Source organism: Ranitomeya imitator, chromosome 1, assembly GCF_032444005.1.
Source record: "Ranitomeya imitator isolate aRanImi1 chromosome 1, aRanImi1.pri, whole genome shotgun sequence".
Classification (NCBI taxonomy): domain Eukaryota; kingdom Metazoa; phylum Chordata; class Amphibia; order Anura; family Dendrobatidae; genus Ranitomeya; species Ranitomeya imitator.
In genome coordinates, this window is record NC_091282.1 from 155,433,602 (window position 1) to 155,454,325 (window position 20,724).

Genomic DNA, 20,724 nt, shown 5'->3' on the forward strand with positions numbered 1-20,724 from the left:
AACATTGTATTATACTATACTGTATTATTGCTGCATAGAATAATTGATGTGCCCATCGCAGGCTCTTACGGCACATACGTCCTTTATCTTTATGACCATGTGGAATAAAAGGGAACCGTTTACAAATGCAATGAGCTGAACAAGAATTCATGCAAAAGGTGTAAAAAATGGGAAATATTAAAGATTAACCAAAATATGGCCTTTATTTTATATTACTATTACAGACCATCCAGTGGGAAGAACATTTTTATAAATCAAAGAATTATTCCAGCTCCGCTCCCTTTTGCATCGGGAGACGAGTGGGAACAGTGACGTAATGTCTAGAGATGTAAAGTTCAGGATTCGTACTTGACACCTAGTGTTCGGTGCTTAACTCCGAGCAAGGACTTCTCCTCGAAGTCATTTTAGTGGTCGGAGTTCCGAGAAAAGAGATAGAAGAGAGAAACTTTGGCAGCCCCCAGGTCTTGCTCCGACCATTTTTACAGCAAAAAAGTTTGGGTCCCCATTAACCTCTATGGGGTTCTGATTCCAGAACCAAACTTTGGACTAAAGTTCAGTCGAATCGGACGACCACAAACATCCAAGGTTTCACTCTTTCCTAATCACATCTACTGATACCTGCCGACCGTGCATGATGTCACTTACCCTTTAAGAGTATTTCTAAAAGAGCGTTTCTAGTCTTGCACCAATTTTCTACAAGACTAGATAATAGGGGTTTTAGCAGAAAATGTAGAAATGTGGTTGCAGTATATGGGATTGCAAACTTAACCATTTATCACGATAATTACTATTATTACTGTAATGACCACGTACGTGCACATTAGGATTAACCTGAAGTTCTATATAACACAATATGGGAGTGTTATTACTAGTTACAGAGATAGAATATAGAAATTATCTTTTAAAAAGTAAGATATTACATTGAATTTATGGATTTGTAAAAGTGTAAAAAAACATTGATACATATATCTCTAATTTCATCATACAGTGCCTTGCGAAAGTATTCAGCTCCCTGGAACTTTCCAACCTTTTCCCATATGTCATGCATCAAACATAAAGATACCAAATGTAAATTTTTGGTGAAGAATCAACAACAAGTGGAACACAATTGTGAAGTTGAATGAAATTTATTGGTTATTTTAATTTTTTGTGAAAATTCAAACTGAAAAGTGGGGCATGCAATATTATTCTGCCCCTTTACTTTCAGTGCAGCAAACTCTCTCCAGAAGGTCATTGTGGATCTCTGAATGATCCAATGTTGTCCTAAATGCCTAATGATGATAAATATAATCCGCCTGTGTGTAATCAAGTCTCCGTATAAATGCACCTGCTCTGTGATAGTCTCAGGGTTCTGCCTGAAGAACAAAGAGCATCATGAAGACCAAGGAACACAACAGGCAGGTCCGTGTTACTGTTCTGGAGAAGTTTAAAGCCGGATTTGGATACAAAATGATTTCCAAAACTTTAAACATCCCAAGGCGCACTGTGCAAGCGATCATACTGAAATGGAAGGAGTATCATACCACTGCAAACCTACCATGACCCGGCCGTCCCTCTAAACGTTCATCTCAAACAAGGAGAAGACTGATCAGAGAAGCAGCCAAGAGGCCTATGATCACTCTGGATGAACTGCAGAGATCTACAGCTGAGCTGGGACAGTCTGTCCATAGGACAACAATCAGTCGTACACTGCACAAATCTGGCCTTTATGGAAGAGTGGCAAGAAGAAAGCCATTTCTCAAAGATATCCATAAAAAGTGTCATTTAAAGTTTGCAACAAGCCACCTGGGAGACACACCAAACATGTGGAAGAAGGTGCTCTGGTCAGGTAAAACCAAAATCGAACTTTTTGGCAACAATGCCAAACGATATGTTTGGCGTAAAGGCAACACAGCTCATCACCGTGAACACACCATCCCCACTGTCAAACATGGTGGTGGCAGCATCATGGTTTGGGCCTGATTTTCTTCAGCAGGGACAGGGAAGATGGTTAAAAATTGATGGGAAGATGGATGGAGCCAAATACAGGACCATTCTTGAAGAAAACCTGTTGGAGTCTGCAAAATACCTGAGACTGGGACGGAGATTTGTCTTCCAACAAGACAATGATTCCAAACATAAAGCAAAAATGGAATGGTTCACAAATAAACGCATCCAGGTGTTAGAATGGCCAATTCAAAGTCCATACCTCAATCCAATCGAGAATCTGTGGAAAGAGCTGAAAACTGCTGTTCACAAACGATCTCCATCAAACCTCACTGAGCTCGAGCTGTTTGCCAAGGAAGAATGGGCAAGAATTTCAGTCTCTCGATGTACAAATCTGATAGAGACACCCCCCAAGCGACTTGTAGCTGTAATCGCAGCAAAAGGTGGCGCAACATATTAAGTTAAAAGGGCTGAATAATATTGCACGCCCCACTTTTCAGTTTTTGAATTTCCACAAAAATTTAAAATAACCAATAAATTTCATTCAACTTCACAATTGTGTTCCACTTGTTGTTGATTCTTCAACAAAAATTTACATTTGGTATCTTTATGTTTGAAGCATGATATGTGGGTAAAGGTTGAAAAGTTCCAGGGGGCCAAATACTTTCGAAAGGCACTGTATATACCTAGGTTACGCACATATGTGCAGACTACAAATCATATTAGACACAAATGTACATTAGCTCTGCATCGTACAATTGGAAACGGAAAATTAGATAAGTAATTTAATCATTAAAGGGGTGGTCCCCTACTTTATCCTCTATGGGCCACATGTAAGGAAATAAATAAATAAGAATACCTATACTCAACCTCTTATACTGGCACCACTCCTTCACCCTTGCACTCTTCTCCAGCGCTGGTTTCCTCTTCGGTCAAAATGTAAAGCCTGAAGCGGATTATAGGCGGCTGATTGGCTGCAGTGGTCATGTAGTGCCCCGGGAGATACCAGGAGACTGAGAGAGAATACAGTACTAAGGAATAAGGACAGGTGCAGGTCTGGAAGGTGATTATAGGGGTTTTTTATTTATTATCCCACACTGGGATTATGAAGAAGAACTTTTAAAGTAGGGAACAACTCCATTCATATTAAAATTTCTTATGTAATTTCTCTTTTATATTTCCAAAATTTGTGAACTCACCATGATGCAACACTAATGGACATTTGTATCTAATTTGACTGATTGAATCAATGTTTACTTGGCAAATTTGTAGGTACAGATATCTATTTCTTTCTCGACTTTTAAAAACCCATAAAAAAAGTTTTTTTTTGTTTTTTTTTTAATAGAACCTTTCTATATGTCCTACATATTACGAGATGATAGACACAATTTAATTTAAAAATTAGCTTTTCAACCTCAAGGAGTGTAACATTATGATTGTTATGCAGAAATATAATTGAGAGTAATGAGAGAATAGGCAAATTAATGGAAGTCTAGTTTTAAGGGAAGCTCCACTTCCATGGATCTACCTGCAGGCGATGCTTTTCTCAGCAATTTTAAAATTAGGGGTTAGCTGAAATTCTGAAGTGATATTGTTCGGTGCTCATCTTCATCTTCCGATTTCAAAATGTGTTAAGTCAAAGGAACAGAAATCAGCTAGCGCCTTCCTCACTCCAAGCCACATTAAAGGTCTTATATTACAAATGAGATTTTAGTCGAATTTTCACTTTTTTAATAGTGCTCAAAATGACATGGAAATAGGACAGGGTTGTACAAATCCTAAGAATTTATCCAAGAACAAATCCTTCTACAAATCTTAAAATTTTGCAGAATCCCAAACCAAATAACACATTGGGCGATTGCTTTATCATAAAGGAAAAATGCAAATTTTGTGTGAACTGAAAATCTCAAAAGTCACATGTTAGAGGATGAATGGAGATTAAAATAAAACTCCACAGTGGGAGATCCTCACAAAATTATGAGCTAAACTGGTATTGCAGAGCCATCACATGGCAAAATCTAAACTGACCGCTAAATAGGTAGTCCATCTAAATTCTACACATTACCGGCAGTGTAGTATTCCCGAGACTTGGGGGTATATGGGGTATCTAGATAGAGGTAGCACCTCTGGTGGAGTGCTTGCCGTGTCCTCTTTGGACAGCTCTTCCATCTTTGGTCCTCATTTGATGCTCAACTCTCACCTGTACCTCCAAGTAGCTGCTAGCATGCGGCAGCGGGTACACCCCGGAACACTGCCTCGGCAGGCGTGCCAAACCAGGTGAGGGTAGCTGTTGGGTTTCTTTGAGACCTACAGTGATTTTCAAGTGTTTGCCTACCCTTGCATGTGAAGACTGGATATGGCAGACTGTGCGGAAGAAACCAAGATTCAACGGACAGACAAGCGATTTCCAGCACAGTGTTGTGGAGCGCTGCGAGGGCGCAGCGAGGCACATATAGGACACTGCTGGCCATCCACTGCACCCTGACCTATCTTCAGTTGTCTCGCCTAGTTCTTGACACTGGGGCTCGATAGGTACGGGCGAGAGAGTGAGGTTGACGACTGCGCAACTCCTCCTCACTTTAATCCAAGTCAAGCGCAAGTCATGACTTCAACCACTGCGTATCAAAAGTCCTGTGGCGATGGGAGAGTGGCAAAGCAACAGGTGTGGAGTCACTGGAAGCTGTAGTCACGAACCTGCATGCAGGCGGCCCAGGCCATATGGTCGCTCTCTACTGGACCGAAGCAGCAGTGGAGTTCGGCAGCCTCCTGGGTGTCTGAGCTGTCCTGTTCAGGATCACTCTGCTCACCTCAATCGAGGAAGGGGCTAGAAAAGGTGCCTCAAACATAGTCTGCTTCATTTCACCTGGCCAGCCTATCGCAGCTAGCGGGTTTCCCATACAGCGGTCGACACACAATAAAGAAAAAGAAAATGATGGTACTCAACCTTGGCACATGGAATGTGAGAACTCTGCTGGATAATACCAAGGCAGACAGACCAGAGAGAAGAACGGCATTGGTTGCTCGGGAGCTAGCTCGTTACAAGGTTGATATAGCAGCTCTCAGCGAAACACGCCTGGCAGACAAGGGTCAATTGACAGAGCATAGTGGTGGATATACATTCTTCTGGAGTGGTCGAGGTAGCACTGAAAAACGAGAAGCAGGCATGGGATTTGCTATCAAAACTCATCTTGCTCGTAAACTTACCTTTTCTTCCGGAGGGCATGAACGACCGTCTTATGATATTTCAGCTCCCACTTACAAACAAGAAACACGCGACTCTGATCATTGCCTATGCTCCCACGATGACTAATCCGGATGACATTAAAGATAAGTTCTATGATTAATTTGACACACTTATTTCAGCAATCCCACAGGCAGACAAGCTCATTATACTTGGAGACTTTAATGCCAGAGTGGGAACAGACCATCAAAACTGGGAAGGGGTCATTGGGAGACACGGCACTGGCAAGTGTAACAGTAATGGCCTGCTGCTCCTCAAGATGTGTGCCACACATGACCTTGTCATCACCAACACTTTATTCCACTTACCCACATGCAAGAAGACATCATGGATGCACCCACGCTCAAGGCACTGGCATCTCATTGATTACATCATTGCCAGGAAAAGGGATGAGATGGACTTTAGAGTGACGAAGGCCATGTGCGGTGCAGACTGCTGGACTGACCATTGCCTCATTGTGTCTAAGTGCAGGCTCCGCATCCTGCCTGCGAGGAGACCCCAAGGGCAGAAAACGACAAAGAGGCTGAATATCTATAAGCTGCAAAATAAAAGAATTGCAAGGGAATTTGCCAATGACCTTGATGGCAGACTGTTAAATATACTACAGGCAGAGGAGATTGGCGTTGAGGAACAGTGGACAATTCTGAGAGATGCTGTTTATAATACTGCTCTGGAGCATCTTGGATCAGCAACCAGAAATAATCAAGACTGGTTCGATGAAAACGACGAGGAAATATAGACACTCCTAGAAGAGAAACATCAGCGGTATAAGGTGTACCAAAATGACCCCACGTCGTTAGCTAAGAAAGGTGCCTTTACCAACATAAAAAGAAAGGTACAAATCAAGCTACGCGAGATGCAGGATATCTGGTTTAGCAAGAAGGCCGACGAAATTCAGGGCTATGCAGATACCCATGACCAGAAACGCTTCTACGATGCGCTCAAAGCTGTATATGGACCCCAGTCATCAAGCTCTTCATCTCTGCTTAACGCAGATGGAACTAAGCTGCTGACAGAAAGGAAACAAATTCTGGAACGGTGGGCTGAGCACTTTAATAATATTCTTAATTGCCCTGCCAATATCAATGATGAGGCTATTGCTCGCCTGCCCCAGGTAGAAATCAACAAGGAGCTTGATGTTCTTCCAAGTGGAGATGAAGTCAGGAAAGCAGTAAAACAACTTTCTTGTGGAAAAGCACCTGGAAATGATGCTATACCTGCTGAGGTATATAAATCTGGCGGCCCTGTTCTGATGCAAACGGTGACCAAACTATTCCAATATATGTGGACAAAGGAACAGGTTCCACAATAGATGAAAGATTCCAGCATAATCCACATATACAAGAGGAAAGGTAATCGCCAATCTTGTGACAACCATCGAGGCATCTCCCTTCTGTCCACTGCAGGCAAGATATTGGCTCGTGTCTTGCTCAACCGCCTTTTACATCACCTTGAGCAAGGACTATTACCCGAAAGCCAGTGTGGTTTCCGTGCTAAACGTGGAACAGTAGATATGGTCTTTTCAGCACGTCAACTTCAGGAAAAGTGCCAGGAGCAACACCGTGACCTTTATGTAACTTTTGTTGATTTGACCAAGGCTTTTGACACAGTCAGTAGAGACGGCCTGTGGAAGATCATGGCAAAATTTGGCTGCCCGAGCAAGTTCATCTCAGTCATCCGGCAGTTCCATGATGGCATGATGGTGAAGGTTCTGAACGATGGAGACGTATCTGAGGCTTTCCCAGTAACAAATGGCGTAAAACAAGGCTGTGTGCTTGCTCCAACCCTGTTCAGTATGCTGTTCTCTGCAATGTTAAGTGATGCCTTTAACAACTGTGAAGATGGAATCCAGGTTAGGTACAGGACTGATGGCAAGCTATTCAACCCAAGACGCCTGAAGGCGGTTACGAAAGTGCATGAGACTGTTATCCGTGAATTACTATTTGCTGATGACTGTGCACTTAACGCTAGCACGGAACAGCAGATGCAGCATGAAATGGACTGTTTTTCGCAAGCCTGCGACAGTTTTGGTCTCGAGATCAACATTAGAAAAACCGAAGTCATGTATCAACCGCTTCCAGGAAAACTGTACAAGGAGCCACGTATCACGGTGAAGGAGCAAAACCTCAAAGCAGTCGATAACTTCACCTACTTAGGCAGCACACTTTCCCATGAAGTAACCATAGACGCTGAGGTTAATAACAGAATCGCCAAAGCCAGTGCCGCCTTCGGGAAACTGCGTAAGAATGTCTGGGAATGAAGGGGACTCAGCCTTACCACCAAGCTGAAGGTCTACTGCGCGGTGGTCCTCACCACACTTCTCTATGCTAGCGAGACCTGGACAGTGTACAGCCGGCATGCTAAACAGCTTAATCATTTCCACATGAGTTGCCTCCACAGACTCCTCCATGTCAGGTGGCAAGGCAATGTCCCAGACACGGCAATTCTGGAACAAACTGGGCTCTACAGCGTTTACACTCTCCTGCTGAAAGTCCAAGCCAGGTGGGCTGGACATGTGGTCCGAATGCCTGACAGCCGATTACTGAAACAACTGCTGTACGGAGAACTGTGCCAAGGAAAGCGAGCAGTTGGGGGGCAGAAGAAGCGCTATAAAGACTGCCTTAAGGTGTCTCTCAAAAACCTGGAAGTCAACACCAATGAATGGGAAGAGCTTGCCCTGGATCGTCCAGGTTGGCGGGGCAGGATCACCTCAGGAGCACGTGCAGCTGAAGATAGGAAAATCTGTGACACAAAAAGAAAGCGTGCTGTACTCAAGGCACAAGTAGAATCTGGTGTACTGACCACATCTGCTTTCGTATGTCAAGTATGTGGGCGAACCTTCAGGGCCCGAATTGGACTCATCAGCCACCTCCGGACCCATAACTATTAATTCTCTTCTAACCCTGAAGTCATGGTCATCTTCGAAAACGAAGGACGAACATCATCATCATTCCCGAGACTTATAGATCAACAATCCTACTCTGATCTAACAGGACCAGAACGTGCAGGCACGGTAATATAGAGAAGTGTTTTTCACGAGATATTACAGAGCATCTTTGCCTTCTTTTGCATCAGTACACACTAGATGAAGACTTATCTATCTATCTACAATATATATGTATATACACACACATATGTCTCATACACTATGACTGGCTGCTACTATAATTTATCCAACTTACTGACCAACACGTTAACCCGATGCCAACAAATTGAGTAGAATCTCGACAGAACTGCCAGACAATAGAGATCTACATTATTAGAAGACCAGGCAGTATCCAATCCAATGCTTCTAGTGCAAGTTTCAAAATATCTGCGACAGGCCACATGGCTGAAAAGAATGCATTGTACCATTTTCTAGTAAGCCTGCATATCATTTTATACATTCCATTATATAATGGAAGAACTGCTCTAGGTAAGCTCTTCTTTCAGTAGATATAGATGTGTATACTATTTGTATAATAGTCTCTTACCTTACTGAGCTCAGAACTTTGGCTTTTCTTAGCTGATTCTCAATCCACTTTGGTCGGAGTCTTTCGATGTCTTCCAATACACTTTGTGCATCACCCTTGAGGTCCATGGTCTTTAATCCAATGGTCTTTTCTAAGCATCGGCACACAGTAGCAAGCCTCTCATTACTCCAACGAGACAAGGTGCTACCTGTCATTTGTTCTATGACATTTCCATCTTCTAGTATATGACAAATAACACCAATTAAGTTCCATACAACTATACCTGAATCTTTACATACAGAGTACTGTTCTGATAATTTTCTTTCCGAGAATGAGTAGAAGTACTTTATTGGGGGAGGCAGGCACGCAATTAGTGAAGGTAGCTTGCTGATCACAATGGAAACTGCTTCAGCTGTCAATCTTGTAATGTCTTGAACAGGAAAAAGAAAAAAAAATTAATATTGTGCTGCCATGTTCTGATAACTCAGAAATATACATTTGAGGAATTTTAGGCAATGAGACACCTGCAAACCAGTGGAAGGCACTGAGCACCAGAGCAGAGCCACTGGAGAAGCATGAGATAAAACCAGTGGTTAACGCTTTTTTTTAAATTATTTTATACAATTTTTCCCCATGGACAACTTTCGTTGATGCCCGGTAACCCTTGAAATATCGGAAGTGCTATATTGCATATGGTGTCTGTATAATTTCTTTTTGGTTGCAAGTTATAGGTTTTCTGAAAATTATACTTGTAGGCCTGTTGACTTCAAATATAAACTGACCTTAGTTTCTATAGCTAACATTCTAATATTCCCATAATTAAGAGCTGGTAGAAGTATGGGCCATCAAATACTGAGGAGATCTGTAGAGTAACATTACCAAAAATAGAATATTGTATGTTTTGTATTAAATCTGTTTAACAGGATTAAAACACACGTATATTATATAACATTTTTATTCCTAAAACAATGCTACTTTGTTTATGCTATTACAGGTCAGCCTTAAAAGTTCTTTTTTTTTTCAAAATTACTTATCTCCAATATATAATACATACTAAAGGGAATAACTTGATGATCATGGGGTTACGACTACTTTGACCCTGATGATCCTAAGAATAGGGCTCTGTAGAACCACAATTTCAATGGAGTCGAGGGTCACATGCTCAGCCTCCGCTCCATTCACTATCAAAAGGGCTGCCGGAAATAGTCAAGTGCTATACTTGGCTTTCTCTGACAATCCCATAGAGTCTATGGCATAGACAGTGACTCCCGGCAATCAGGAAGTTTTCCAACATTAAAAGAATAAGATGTGATTTTGAGAAAACTCCTTTGATTACTTCGTTAGAGCACAGCTGCCATAAATGACATGGCTGATGGGCAGGTGTGGTGCTACTTTTCTAATCCTGGAATAATCATTTTAACTACTTTATCTGCACAGCATGAAGAATGAATCCTGCTCCGAAATACAGTATATTGTAGGATATAGTATTTCAGTGTTTCAGCCTGTTTGCTTTAAATACTAGTTACAGTCTATGGTGAAGGCAGATGCAATTTCCCAGAAAGAAATTATTTAAAAGAAGGGCAAATACAGAAAATCAATAATATTGAGAAAAAACTGTCAAAAATGCTGGGCTCAGTGAAGTATTGGGGCAAAATGAATATCAATACTTATTGGCTGATGACATGTTCTAACAACATACGAAGCACCAAGCATATTGGTATGATGCAGGTACTTACCTTTCTGAATTTTTTGGGTCTCTCTTGAGTTGGTAAAGCTCCATTTTTCTGGTAAGGCTTTAAGTAAGGTATCAGGAAAACTATGAATACGTGAACTGGCGCAGGAATGATTGATGGGCTCATTGGAACTGACGAATGAGGTAACCTGGTTCACCAAGCCTCTCACCGATCTTATTAAGGTTCTTCTCAAGTATTTGAGCACTGTGTTTTGGCAGATTTGTACTAGCAAGAAGATAAGAATTGAGTTAATCCAAATCTTACAGACACTATTTATGCATTAAGTAACTGGAAATACATGTGAAATGGAGACTATAATTATTTTCAGGGATATACATAGGAACATAAAATGTATTACTCCAAGACAAAGTATAGTTTCCTTAAAAAAAAAAAAAAAAACTAGAAAAAAAAGACTTAAAAAGGTAATCTGCAAAATGTGCATGAAATCTGTTATATATGTGGACAAAAAATACAATTATTTTTGTTGCAACTTAGAATCTTTAAATGAAATCCATCACCCATCAAAAAAATTACACAGTATGTAAAACCGTATTTTTCTTCTATATTTATATGGTGGGTTTATCTAGTTACTACCCCAAAAAAAAAAAAAAAAAAAAAAAATAATTGGATATTCCTCATTCTCTCTATAGAGGTGAGTAACGCGTCTCTGCATTAGCCAATGATAGGGTGCAGCTGTCACAGTTTGATCTGACCAAAACAGGAAGTATACAGGCAGACGTGAAATCAGAGCAGTGCCGAATAAGGACTGGATGGGTATTTTATTATTTTAGCAAGTTTTTTTTATTTATTTAAGGGGTGAACTACCTGTTTAACACCACAGGATACCTACTCTTTAGGTTACATATTTATGCAACTAAACTAGGAAGCTAAAATGTAATATCTGAAGCAATAGCTTTTACTGCTGCCCAATATTAAATGTACTGAAGAAGCTCCTGCAAAATGGATGTATGCATAAAGGTGATCTTACGAGCATGAGAGTTGTACCCGGCATCATCACTGAAGGAGCTGGGCTTGACTGACAACCAAGATCTTGCTCCAACAGCCAGGGCCAGTGTCAGCAACATACCTGGCTGTTTGGCCAGATGGTTATCAAAGTTAGGGGGGTCCCTCTTTAGCTCCATGATGCAATCACAGAGTGCCAATGGTTGCCAAGACCTCTGAATTTACCGGATATGGCAGACTGTTAGGCCCTGCAGGGTCTAATAGGCCTCCAGTCAATGTAATCCTGACAGGTCTAATGCAATACAATACATAACTCCTTCCTCTGATATGCCAGAGTAGGACCAACACCAAAAAATGTATCATGTATTTACTAATAAACATTTTTTACCTTTAAAAATCCTTTGCTCAGTGTCACCTTAACCCCTTAACGCCCAAGGGTGGTTTGCACGTTAATGACTGGGCCAATTTTTACAATTCTGACCACTGTCCCTTTATGAGGTTATAACTCTGGAACGCTTCAACGAATCCTGATGATTCTGACATTGTTTTCTTGTGACATATTGTACTTCATGATAGTGCTAACATTTCTTCGCTATTACTTGCGTTTATTAGTGAAAAAAACGGAAATTTGGCAAAAATTTAGAAAATTTTCCAACTTTGAATTTTGATGCCCTTAAATGACAGAGATATGTCACACAAAATATTTAATAAGCAAAATTTCCCACATGTCTACTTTACATCAGCACAATTTTGGAACCAAAATTTTTTTGTTGTTAGGGAGTAATAAGGGTGAAAAGTTGACTAGTTAACCCTTCAGGTGTTTCACAGGAATTTTTTGGAATGTTTAAAAAAAAAAAAAGAACATTTAACTTTTTTCGCAAATTTTTTTACTTCAGCTCCAATTTGTTTTATTTTACCAAGGGTAACAGGAGAAATTGGACCCCAAAAGTTGTTGTACAATTTGTCTCGAGTACGCCGATACCCCATATGTGGGGGTAAACCACTGTTTGGGCGCATGGCAGAGCTCGGAAGGGAAGGAGCGCTGTTTGAGTTTCAATGCAAAATTGACTGGAATTGAGATCGGATGCCATATCACGCTTGGAGAACCCCTGATGTGCCTAAACATTGAAACCCCCCACAAGTGACACCATTTTGGAAAGTAGACCCCCTAAGGAACTTATCTAGATGTGTGGTGAGAACTTTGACCCATCAAGTGCTTCACAGAAGTTTATAATGTAGAACCGTAAAAATAAACAATCATATTTTTTCACAAAAATGAAATTTTCGCCCCCAATTTATTATTTTCCCAAAAGTACCAGAAGACATTGGACCCCAAAAGTTGTTGTGCAATTTGTCCTGAGTACGCAGATACCCCATATGTGGGGGTAAATCACTGTTTGGGCGCATGGCAAAGCTCGGGAAGGAAGGAGCGCCATTTGACTTTTCAATGCAAAATTGACTGGAATTGAGATGGGACACCATGTCGCATTTGGAGAGCCCCTGATGTACCTAAACATTGAAACCCCCCACAAGTGACACCATTTTGGAAAGTAGACCCCCTAAGGAACTTATCTAGATGTGTTGTGAGAACTGTGGACCCCCAAGTGTTTCACTACAGTTTATTACACAGAGCCGTGAAAATAAAAAATCTTTTTTTTTTTTCACAAATTATTTTTAGCCCCCGGTTTTGAATTTTCCCAAGGGTAACAGAAGAAATTGGACCCCAAAAGTTGTTGTCCAATCTGTCCTGAGTAGGCTGATGCTCCATATGTGGGGGTAACCACTGTTTGGGCGCATGGCAGAGTTGACGTGTTTATTGGTACCATTTTCAGGCACGTGACAATTTTTGATCGCTTTTTATTCTGATTTCCGTGAGGCAGAATGACCAATAACCAGCTATTCATGAATTTCGTGTGTGTGTGTGTGGGGAAGGGGGTTGGAGACCCTCCTCCTTGCAGCAACGCTATCACATCGCGTTGCTACGAGGGTCTCAGGGAAGTACGCAGGGAGCCCCCTCCCTGCGCGATGCTTCCCTGTGAAGCCGGAACGCTGCGATCATCTTTGATTTCAGTGTGCTGGCGGCTAATGTGCCGGGAGCGGTCCGTGACACATAGTGGCGGATGTCAGCTGTAATAATTAGCTGACACCCGGTGGCGATCGGCCGCACTCCCCCCGTGAGCGCGGCCGATCGACTATGACGTACTATACCATCACTGGAAATTAAGTCCCAGGTCACCTCGACAGGATAGTACGTCATATGGGATTAAGGGGTTAATCCTGCTTTTGACTTGTACCACAATCCCTTTTGGGATATGCAGAAGCATGCCAAAGATATTTCTAACTAAACTGACTCAGATTAAAAAAGTGGCCTAGTCTGGAAGGTGAAAACTGGCTTCAATGGAAAGGGGTTACATAACAAAATGAAGCGATTGAATAAAGAATGTATTCTAATGAGAATGTATGTGACACCATTGCATCACTGTAGGAAAGCATAAAACGCACTATTAGTTGTATAATCTAGTTTTTAGTGTAAGTATTTTATACAAATAAATAAAGCGATTAGGATTCAGCAAATCACAGTTTCAAGTTTGAATTAATTTCAAAATCGCAATGGGATTGTCACATCCAGACTGAAAACATGTCCAATGAGTTCTCTTCACAAATAACTGATCTCTCCCAGGCCGGTAAAGTGCAATCTAATTGCTGTTTTTGTTTTCTTAGTCTACTATATACATATATACACACACCCCTATAGATTATGCACCATGGCATAGCTGACAACATACACTGTGTAAATGCCAATTAAAATACTGAACTGAAGGACTGACATGTAACAGCATGCTTTCTGCTAAAGTTAACACACTGCAAGCCATCTGGGTTTGCATCTCTTGTAAATTAGACTGTGTTTTATGTTCTCCCATCTCATCGAGCCCCGTGTTTGACTCCTGGTAAACTGGAGTTGTGCCGTTTTGCATTTTCGAGTTTTGTGACAGCTGTTGTATCTCAACTCTACATCTCTGAAGGACTTGTTTCTGGCATGTGTGTTGCATGCAGATGGAAATGCTGGTCATTTTAACAAATCCTCTCACTTATACTACAACTTATGTGTCGTTGGAGAATGGGAAACTTGTGCCACTTGACAAAAATGCAAGAGGTGCAATATCACTGCTTAACACAAAGGGGCAGATTTATCAAACTGTTTCATTCTGAGAGCGCAAACTTAGACTAGGCAGTCATGAACTGCGCCAAATTTATCAAAACGGCTCATGCTGTTTGATTAATCTGTTTCATTTCAACCCCTTTGCCTTCCAATTCTTGTTTATACGATTGTATTTTTCCAAGAGCCAACTCTCTTACTTGCTCTTCAACCTAACCGCATGAGGGCTCGATTTTTGTGAGACAAGTTGTCTTTGTGAATGGCAAAATGGTGAAACAAAAATGCAACTTCACTATTGTTTTTTAGGTTTTGTTTCGATAGCATTCGTTGTATGAGAAACTTTATTCTCCAAGTCAGTATGATTTCAGCAATGCAAAAAATTTAGAAGTTTGTAAATAAAATAAAATAATTTGTTTTGTATATTCATTTTCGAGACTTCTAACGTTTTTACTTTCTGTCAATTGAGCGGTGCAGGGGCTTGTTATTTGCGTGGTGAACTGACTTATTAAAAACAAAATGGTGTACAGATGATGTTTTGATTGATCTTTATTGCATTTTTTAGGGAGGTATGGTGGCTAAAAAACACGCAATTCTGGAGTTTTCATTTCTTTTTCTCTTTATGGTGTTTACTTTATCTGTTGTATAACTTTATTGTGCTGGATTAAACTTCTATAGATGCAAATAAATGAAATGGGTTTATAGTTTATATTTTTTTATTATTAATAGGTGAAACAAAGGGTAGTTAGAAATTTTTCATTTTTCTTTATTTTTTTTTAGTCCCCAAAAACTTGTACCTGTGATCTGCAGTTCTAAAGTCTCAGTCTGTATCTAAACTTGAAAGGAGTACCAAGATGGCAACAAGGTGGGTCATTAGCAGGCCCCCAATTGACATGGTAAGCAGGAGTGTCCCGTTATTGCTCTATTTAGATGCTACTGTCACAGATCGACAGTGGCATTTAAATGGTTAAGGACAGGGATCAGACTTTAGCTCTTGCTGCTTCTACTAAGACACAGATAACGGTTAAGGTAAAATCTGCACCAAATCTGCATCTGAGGTCACCTGCGCTTTTGATGCGTTTTTTCCGTATGTGTTTTTGATTCGTTTTTTCATTGCATGCGTTTTTTTGTCATTTGAAATAAAGGTAATTGAAAGATGGCTTCTGGGAAGGAAAAAAAATGTTTCCTGTTTGCAGATATATTAGAGTGTGTTCCCACGGTCAGTAAACACTGCGGGTTGGACGCTGCGTACATCTGCAGTGTCAAACCCGCAGCGTCCAGATGTTACAGTATAGTAGATGGGATTTCAAGAAATCTCAAGTCCATTATGCGTTCAAAGACGCTGGCGGCAGACCTACGTAACGCATCTTTCCAGACCGCAGCATGACTATTTACAATGTGGAGATGCTCAGTCCCCGCAGCGTAAATTTCCCATAGACTATTAGATGCGGTAAAACCGCATCTAGTTATTAGTCACATGTTTATTAACTGTGGAAACGCAGCTTACTATGCATGTGTACTAACTTACATATGTTGAATCCTGTGTCCCATCCGGAAGTATGTGACAAGCTAGTGTCACATTTGCGGGTGTGATGTGAGAAATTTGCACGAGTCTCTCGCATCAACACCCGACACTGCCACCAGCACTCGGGCCGGCATGTGCTGCTGCACAGAAATACATGCAGCCGCACGCTCTGGTCCCGAGCGCCGGCGGCAGTCCCAGGTGTTGATGCGAGAGACAGAGTACTATTCTGTCCGATGGCACAAAGGGGTTAAACACAACTATCTTACATAGTCACCTTTAGAAAAGACTCCTGTCCACAGACTCCATTAATCAGTCAGACTAACACGTACAACATCGGCAAGAACAAAGAGCTTTATAAGGACGTCAGGGACAAGATCATAGACCTGCACAAAGCTGGAATGGCCTACAAAACCATAAGTAAGATGCTGGGTGAGAAGGAGACAACTGTTGGTGCAATAGTAAGAAAATGGAAGAAATGCAAAATGACTGTTTATACATCACCTAGGATACACTGGGCTGTTGTATACACAGGAAACACTGAGACTGGTGTATATACATTAAATTGGAGACACAGGGACTGTTGTATAGATATCACATAGGAGACACTGGAGTATAGACATGACATAGGAAACCCTGGGGCTGCTATACAGACATCACATAGAAGTCACAGATTGGTGTATAAACATGACAGAAGATACTGAGACTGCTGTATATACATCACATAGGAGAAACTGGGGCTGCTGTATAGACATCGCATAGGAAACGGCAACTGCTGCCTTCATCTTAGGGGTAGGAGCGCAGTACGCGCTTATTCCCCCCCCCAAAAAAAAACACCCTGATGCTGGATAGTAATCCTTCCTCGCATGCACTGCAGCATTCAGTAATGAAAGCCGCCTGCGCGTGCTTGCAGTATAAAGATGAATTTAAGGGCTTGCGGTCGAAGCACTGTACTTGTTCAATGAATAAAACATTTTCTGAAGAAAAAAAATATTGTATGTATCAGATTATAGAAAATGTATTCTTGTACCTGTTTGGTTACATAAAGAATCCCAAAGTTGCTCTTGATCCATATAATTCTCCAGAAGGGCAGTAAAAGACTGAAGAGACAGAGAACAATGACTGAACACCCACAAGATGGTTTCTGTTACATTTAATTCCTTGCCATCCCCATCTTCCAGCATTAACAAGTTGAAATCTTGTATTTCCTGAACCTCGGTTACTAAAATGAAAAAAATAAATAAATTAAAAAATTGTTACAGCCAAAACCATTACATGTAGTTTCAAAATACATAAACCCTCTACTGCCATAGCATTGGGAGCTCAAGAGTTTATAATACTGATTGCCTATTGTTAGCAAAGTCCATCAATTTCAGACCAGTTAGGCTAGTTTCACATTTGCGTTTAAAAACGCAGCGTTAAAAACGCAAACGCAGGTGGTGAAAAAAACGCATGTGAACGCGTGCAAACGCTGCATTTTTTAGATGCATGCATTTTCGTATGCGGTTAAAAAACATGGCGTTTTGACGCGTTTACATGCGTTTTTTCCTGCGTTTGCATTTTTGAAACCCATGATGAGAAGTGTGTAACAGCTGCCAATCATCAAAATCAACTAGAAAACCCACTATAAATAGAAATAGCTAGGGTTAGGGTTAGGGTTTAGATCCCTAGGGTTAGGGTTTGGATCCCTAGGGTTAGGGTTTGGATCCCAAGTTAGGGTTTGGATCCCTAGAGTTAGGGTTAGGATCCCTTTATCACCTTGATGGTGGGGGGTTAGGGTTAGGATCCCTTTATCACCTTGATGGTGGGGGGTTAGGGTTAGGATCCCTCTATCACCTTGATGGTGGGGGGTTAGGGTTGGGGTTTGGATCCCTTTATCACCTTGATGGTGGGGGGTTAGGGTTAGGGTTTGGATCCCTAGGGTTAGGGTTAGGATCCCTTTATCACCTTGATGGTGAGGGGTTAGGGTTAGGGTTTGGATCCCTAGGGTTAGGGTTAGGATCCCTTTATCACCTTCATGGTGGGGGGTTAGGGTTAGGATCCCTTTATCACCTTGATGGTGTGGGGTTAGGGTTAGGGTTTGGATCCCTAGTGTCATGCTCTGCTGAGTTTCTGGGATTAGGTGGTTTTAGGGTTAACTTGGATGGCCTCACTCTGGGATTTTGGGAGGCTTTTTATAGCCTCATTGTGGAGCCATCCTCTGTCGCTTATACTCTGACTCTTGGCCGAGTGTGTGTGACCCTGTTGTGCCTGTATTTTGTGCCTGTGCTTTGTGCCTGTGCTAATTTATGCTTGTCTGGTTCTGATCTGGTTCTGTCCCCGTTTAGAGTTTTGTCTGTCCCTTTTGTACTGCGCTGCTATCTCTGTGTATGACTATTTGCTTACGTTCTGACTATTCTCTGCTCGTCCCTTCTGTACCGCGCCGCCCTCTCTGTGTCTGACCCCCGTTTGTACGACTTGAGTTTTCTTTTCCTCTATTTCAGGGTGCCTGTAGAATCCTGCACTTATCTACAGTAGCAGGACGCTAAGCCCCGCCCCCTGTGGTCACATGATCGTAGGTCCTTCTGTTTTCTCCTACCTTTAGCTCTCTGTGCAGGTCCTATCTGCCTGAGCTTTCCCTGTGCCATCTGACCCCGGGATCTCCCACAGTGTGGGTGAGTCACCCTGCTCAGCCGTGGCAGCACACCGGTGCTGACAGGGTTCTGATACCTAGGGATAGGGTTAGGGTTTGGATTCCTTTATCACCTTGATGGTGAGGGGTGGCTTATCAGTGTGTAGACTTGTTTTTTTCTATGGAAACGCATGCGTTTAAAAACGCAACCAAACGCATGTGCTTAAAAACGCATGCGTTTACATAGACAGCAATACTTTTTTTTGCCGCAAAAAAACGCCTCTAGAAATTACTACATGTTGCATTTCTGCAACAAAACGCAAGCATAGAAACGACACATGCGTCGTCAAACGCAGCAAAACGCATAAAAAAAACGCATGCGTTTTTAATGTTAAATATAGGAAAAAAACGCATGCATTTTTTTGCGCTAAAACGCAGCGCCAAAAAACGCAAATGTGAAACCAGCCTTAGTGTCCATTCTCGTCCATCAGCAGTTTGATGTGGGCACAGCTCTCATGCGGGTGTAGAATCATGACGTTTATCTGTGTTACCTAGGTAGCAGAGTACAGGATTGACCAGCGTCTCCCTACTGAAGTAAATGGCATATCGTTTAAATACACTGCACCATAGCTACCTAGGAGACACCATGCAGGTAGATGGAGCTGAGTAACAATGAACAGGCTACAGTGCTTGCCCAAGCATCACAGGCATTTAAACAGGTGATCAGCGGGTGTGCAGTGCTGTGAGTTAGAACTTCAATATTCTTATATTTTTAAATTGATTTTACACCTAACAGCAATTTAAAAATAATTGTGAAAAATATGAAAGTTTAGATAAAAAGTCTAAAAAATATGCCACTTAAAAATTTGAATATATCTCCTTGCTAGATAGTCATACAAGTAAAATGTACCGTATTATTAGACGTTCATCATACTACCAGACCACAAGAATTTATGTTGGCAGATTTTTTTTTCAAACAGCCTTTTACTTTTTTTTAGGGATTTAAAGGGAACCTATGACTTGATTCATGCTGCATAAGACTTGTTCAGCATGAATCAGAGTCTGACTGCAGGATTACAGCCAGGTCTATCTTTCTATGAAAATGTTCTGGCATTTCAGAGAAAACAAGTTGAATATCCAGTTGGGAGAGATGAGTCCTACATGAGTTCTCCACGCTCCGCCTCGAGGTGATTGATAAGTATTTCCTGTGTGTATGTTCATAGGGAGAGACTTGTCAATCACATGGAGGGGTTACAGAGAATCCGCATCGTACTCATATCATCTCACCTGTTTGGATCTTTAAACTATGCAATCGAGCAGCCAGGCTCTGATCCATGTTTGAGTTTGAGGGTATCAAGTGAATAATTTCTTTTAAAAGATTTAAATGGTAAAAAGCAATTTTATTATATATTTTATTTTCAAAACGTGATTTTAGGGATTAAAGAGAACCTGTCAGCAAGATTTTGTAATATAAAGTAAAGACATGGCTGTAATGGCGCTGTAATACTGATTACATTGATACCTTTGGTGAATAAATCCACTTTGTGCTTCTTCCTTAATCAACATTTGAACTTTTCTGCTAATTATATTTTGGTGCACAGGGGCCGGACTGTGCACTGGGTCTTCTCCTCCTTGCCTGTGATTCCCCGGCCCCTCTGCCTGCCTCCAGTCTGTGATTACCAGACCCCTCCACCTGCCACCAGTTTGTGATTCCTGGCCTCTCCGCCTGCCTCCAGTCTATAATTCCTTGGTCCCTCCGCCTGCCTCAGTCTGTGATTACCCAGCCCTTCCAGCTGCCTCCAGTCAGTGATTCCCTGGCCCCTCTGTTTGCCTCCAGTCTGTGATTCCCCAGCCCCTCTGCCTTCCTCCAGTCTGATTCCCCGGCCCCACTGCATGCCTCCGGTCTGTGATTACCAGAAACCTCCACCTGCCTCCGGTCTGTGATTCCCGGCCCCTTCGCCTGCCTCTGGTCTGTGATTTCCCAGCCATTCCACCTGCCCCCAGTCTGTGATTCCCCAGCCCCTTTGCTGCCTCCAGTTTGTGAATCCCCGGCCCCTCTGCCTGCCTCCGGTCTGTGATTACCATACCCCTCCACCTGCCTCTGATCTGTGATTTCCTAGCC

The 20,724-nt window shown here is 41.8% G+C and overlaps 1 protein-coding gene across 4 annotated transcripts in view; it reads right to left on the bottom strand.

Moving 5' to 3' along the window:
• Positions 1–20,724, bottom strand: part of KIAA0825 (KIAA0825 ortholog) — a 544,507-nt gene that overhangs the window by 314,952 nt on the left and 208,831 nt on the right. For all 4 annotated transcript variants that reach the window (XM_069751839.1, XM_069751830.1, XM_069751857.1 and 1 more), the window contains 3 exons: positions 17,022–17,213; positions 10,356–10,577; positions 8,641–9,049 (listed from right to left, as the gene is read on the bottom strand). In XM_069751839.1, the coding sequence (XP_069607940.1) occupies positions 8,641–9,049; positions 10,356–10,577; positions 17,022–17,213 (823 nt within the window). The remainder of the gene's footprint in view (positions 1–8,640; positions 9,050–10,355; positions 10,578–17,021; positions 17,214–20,724) is intronic.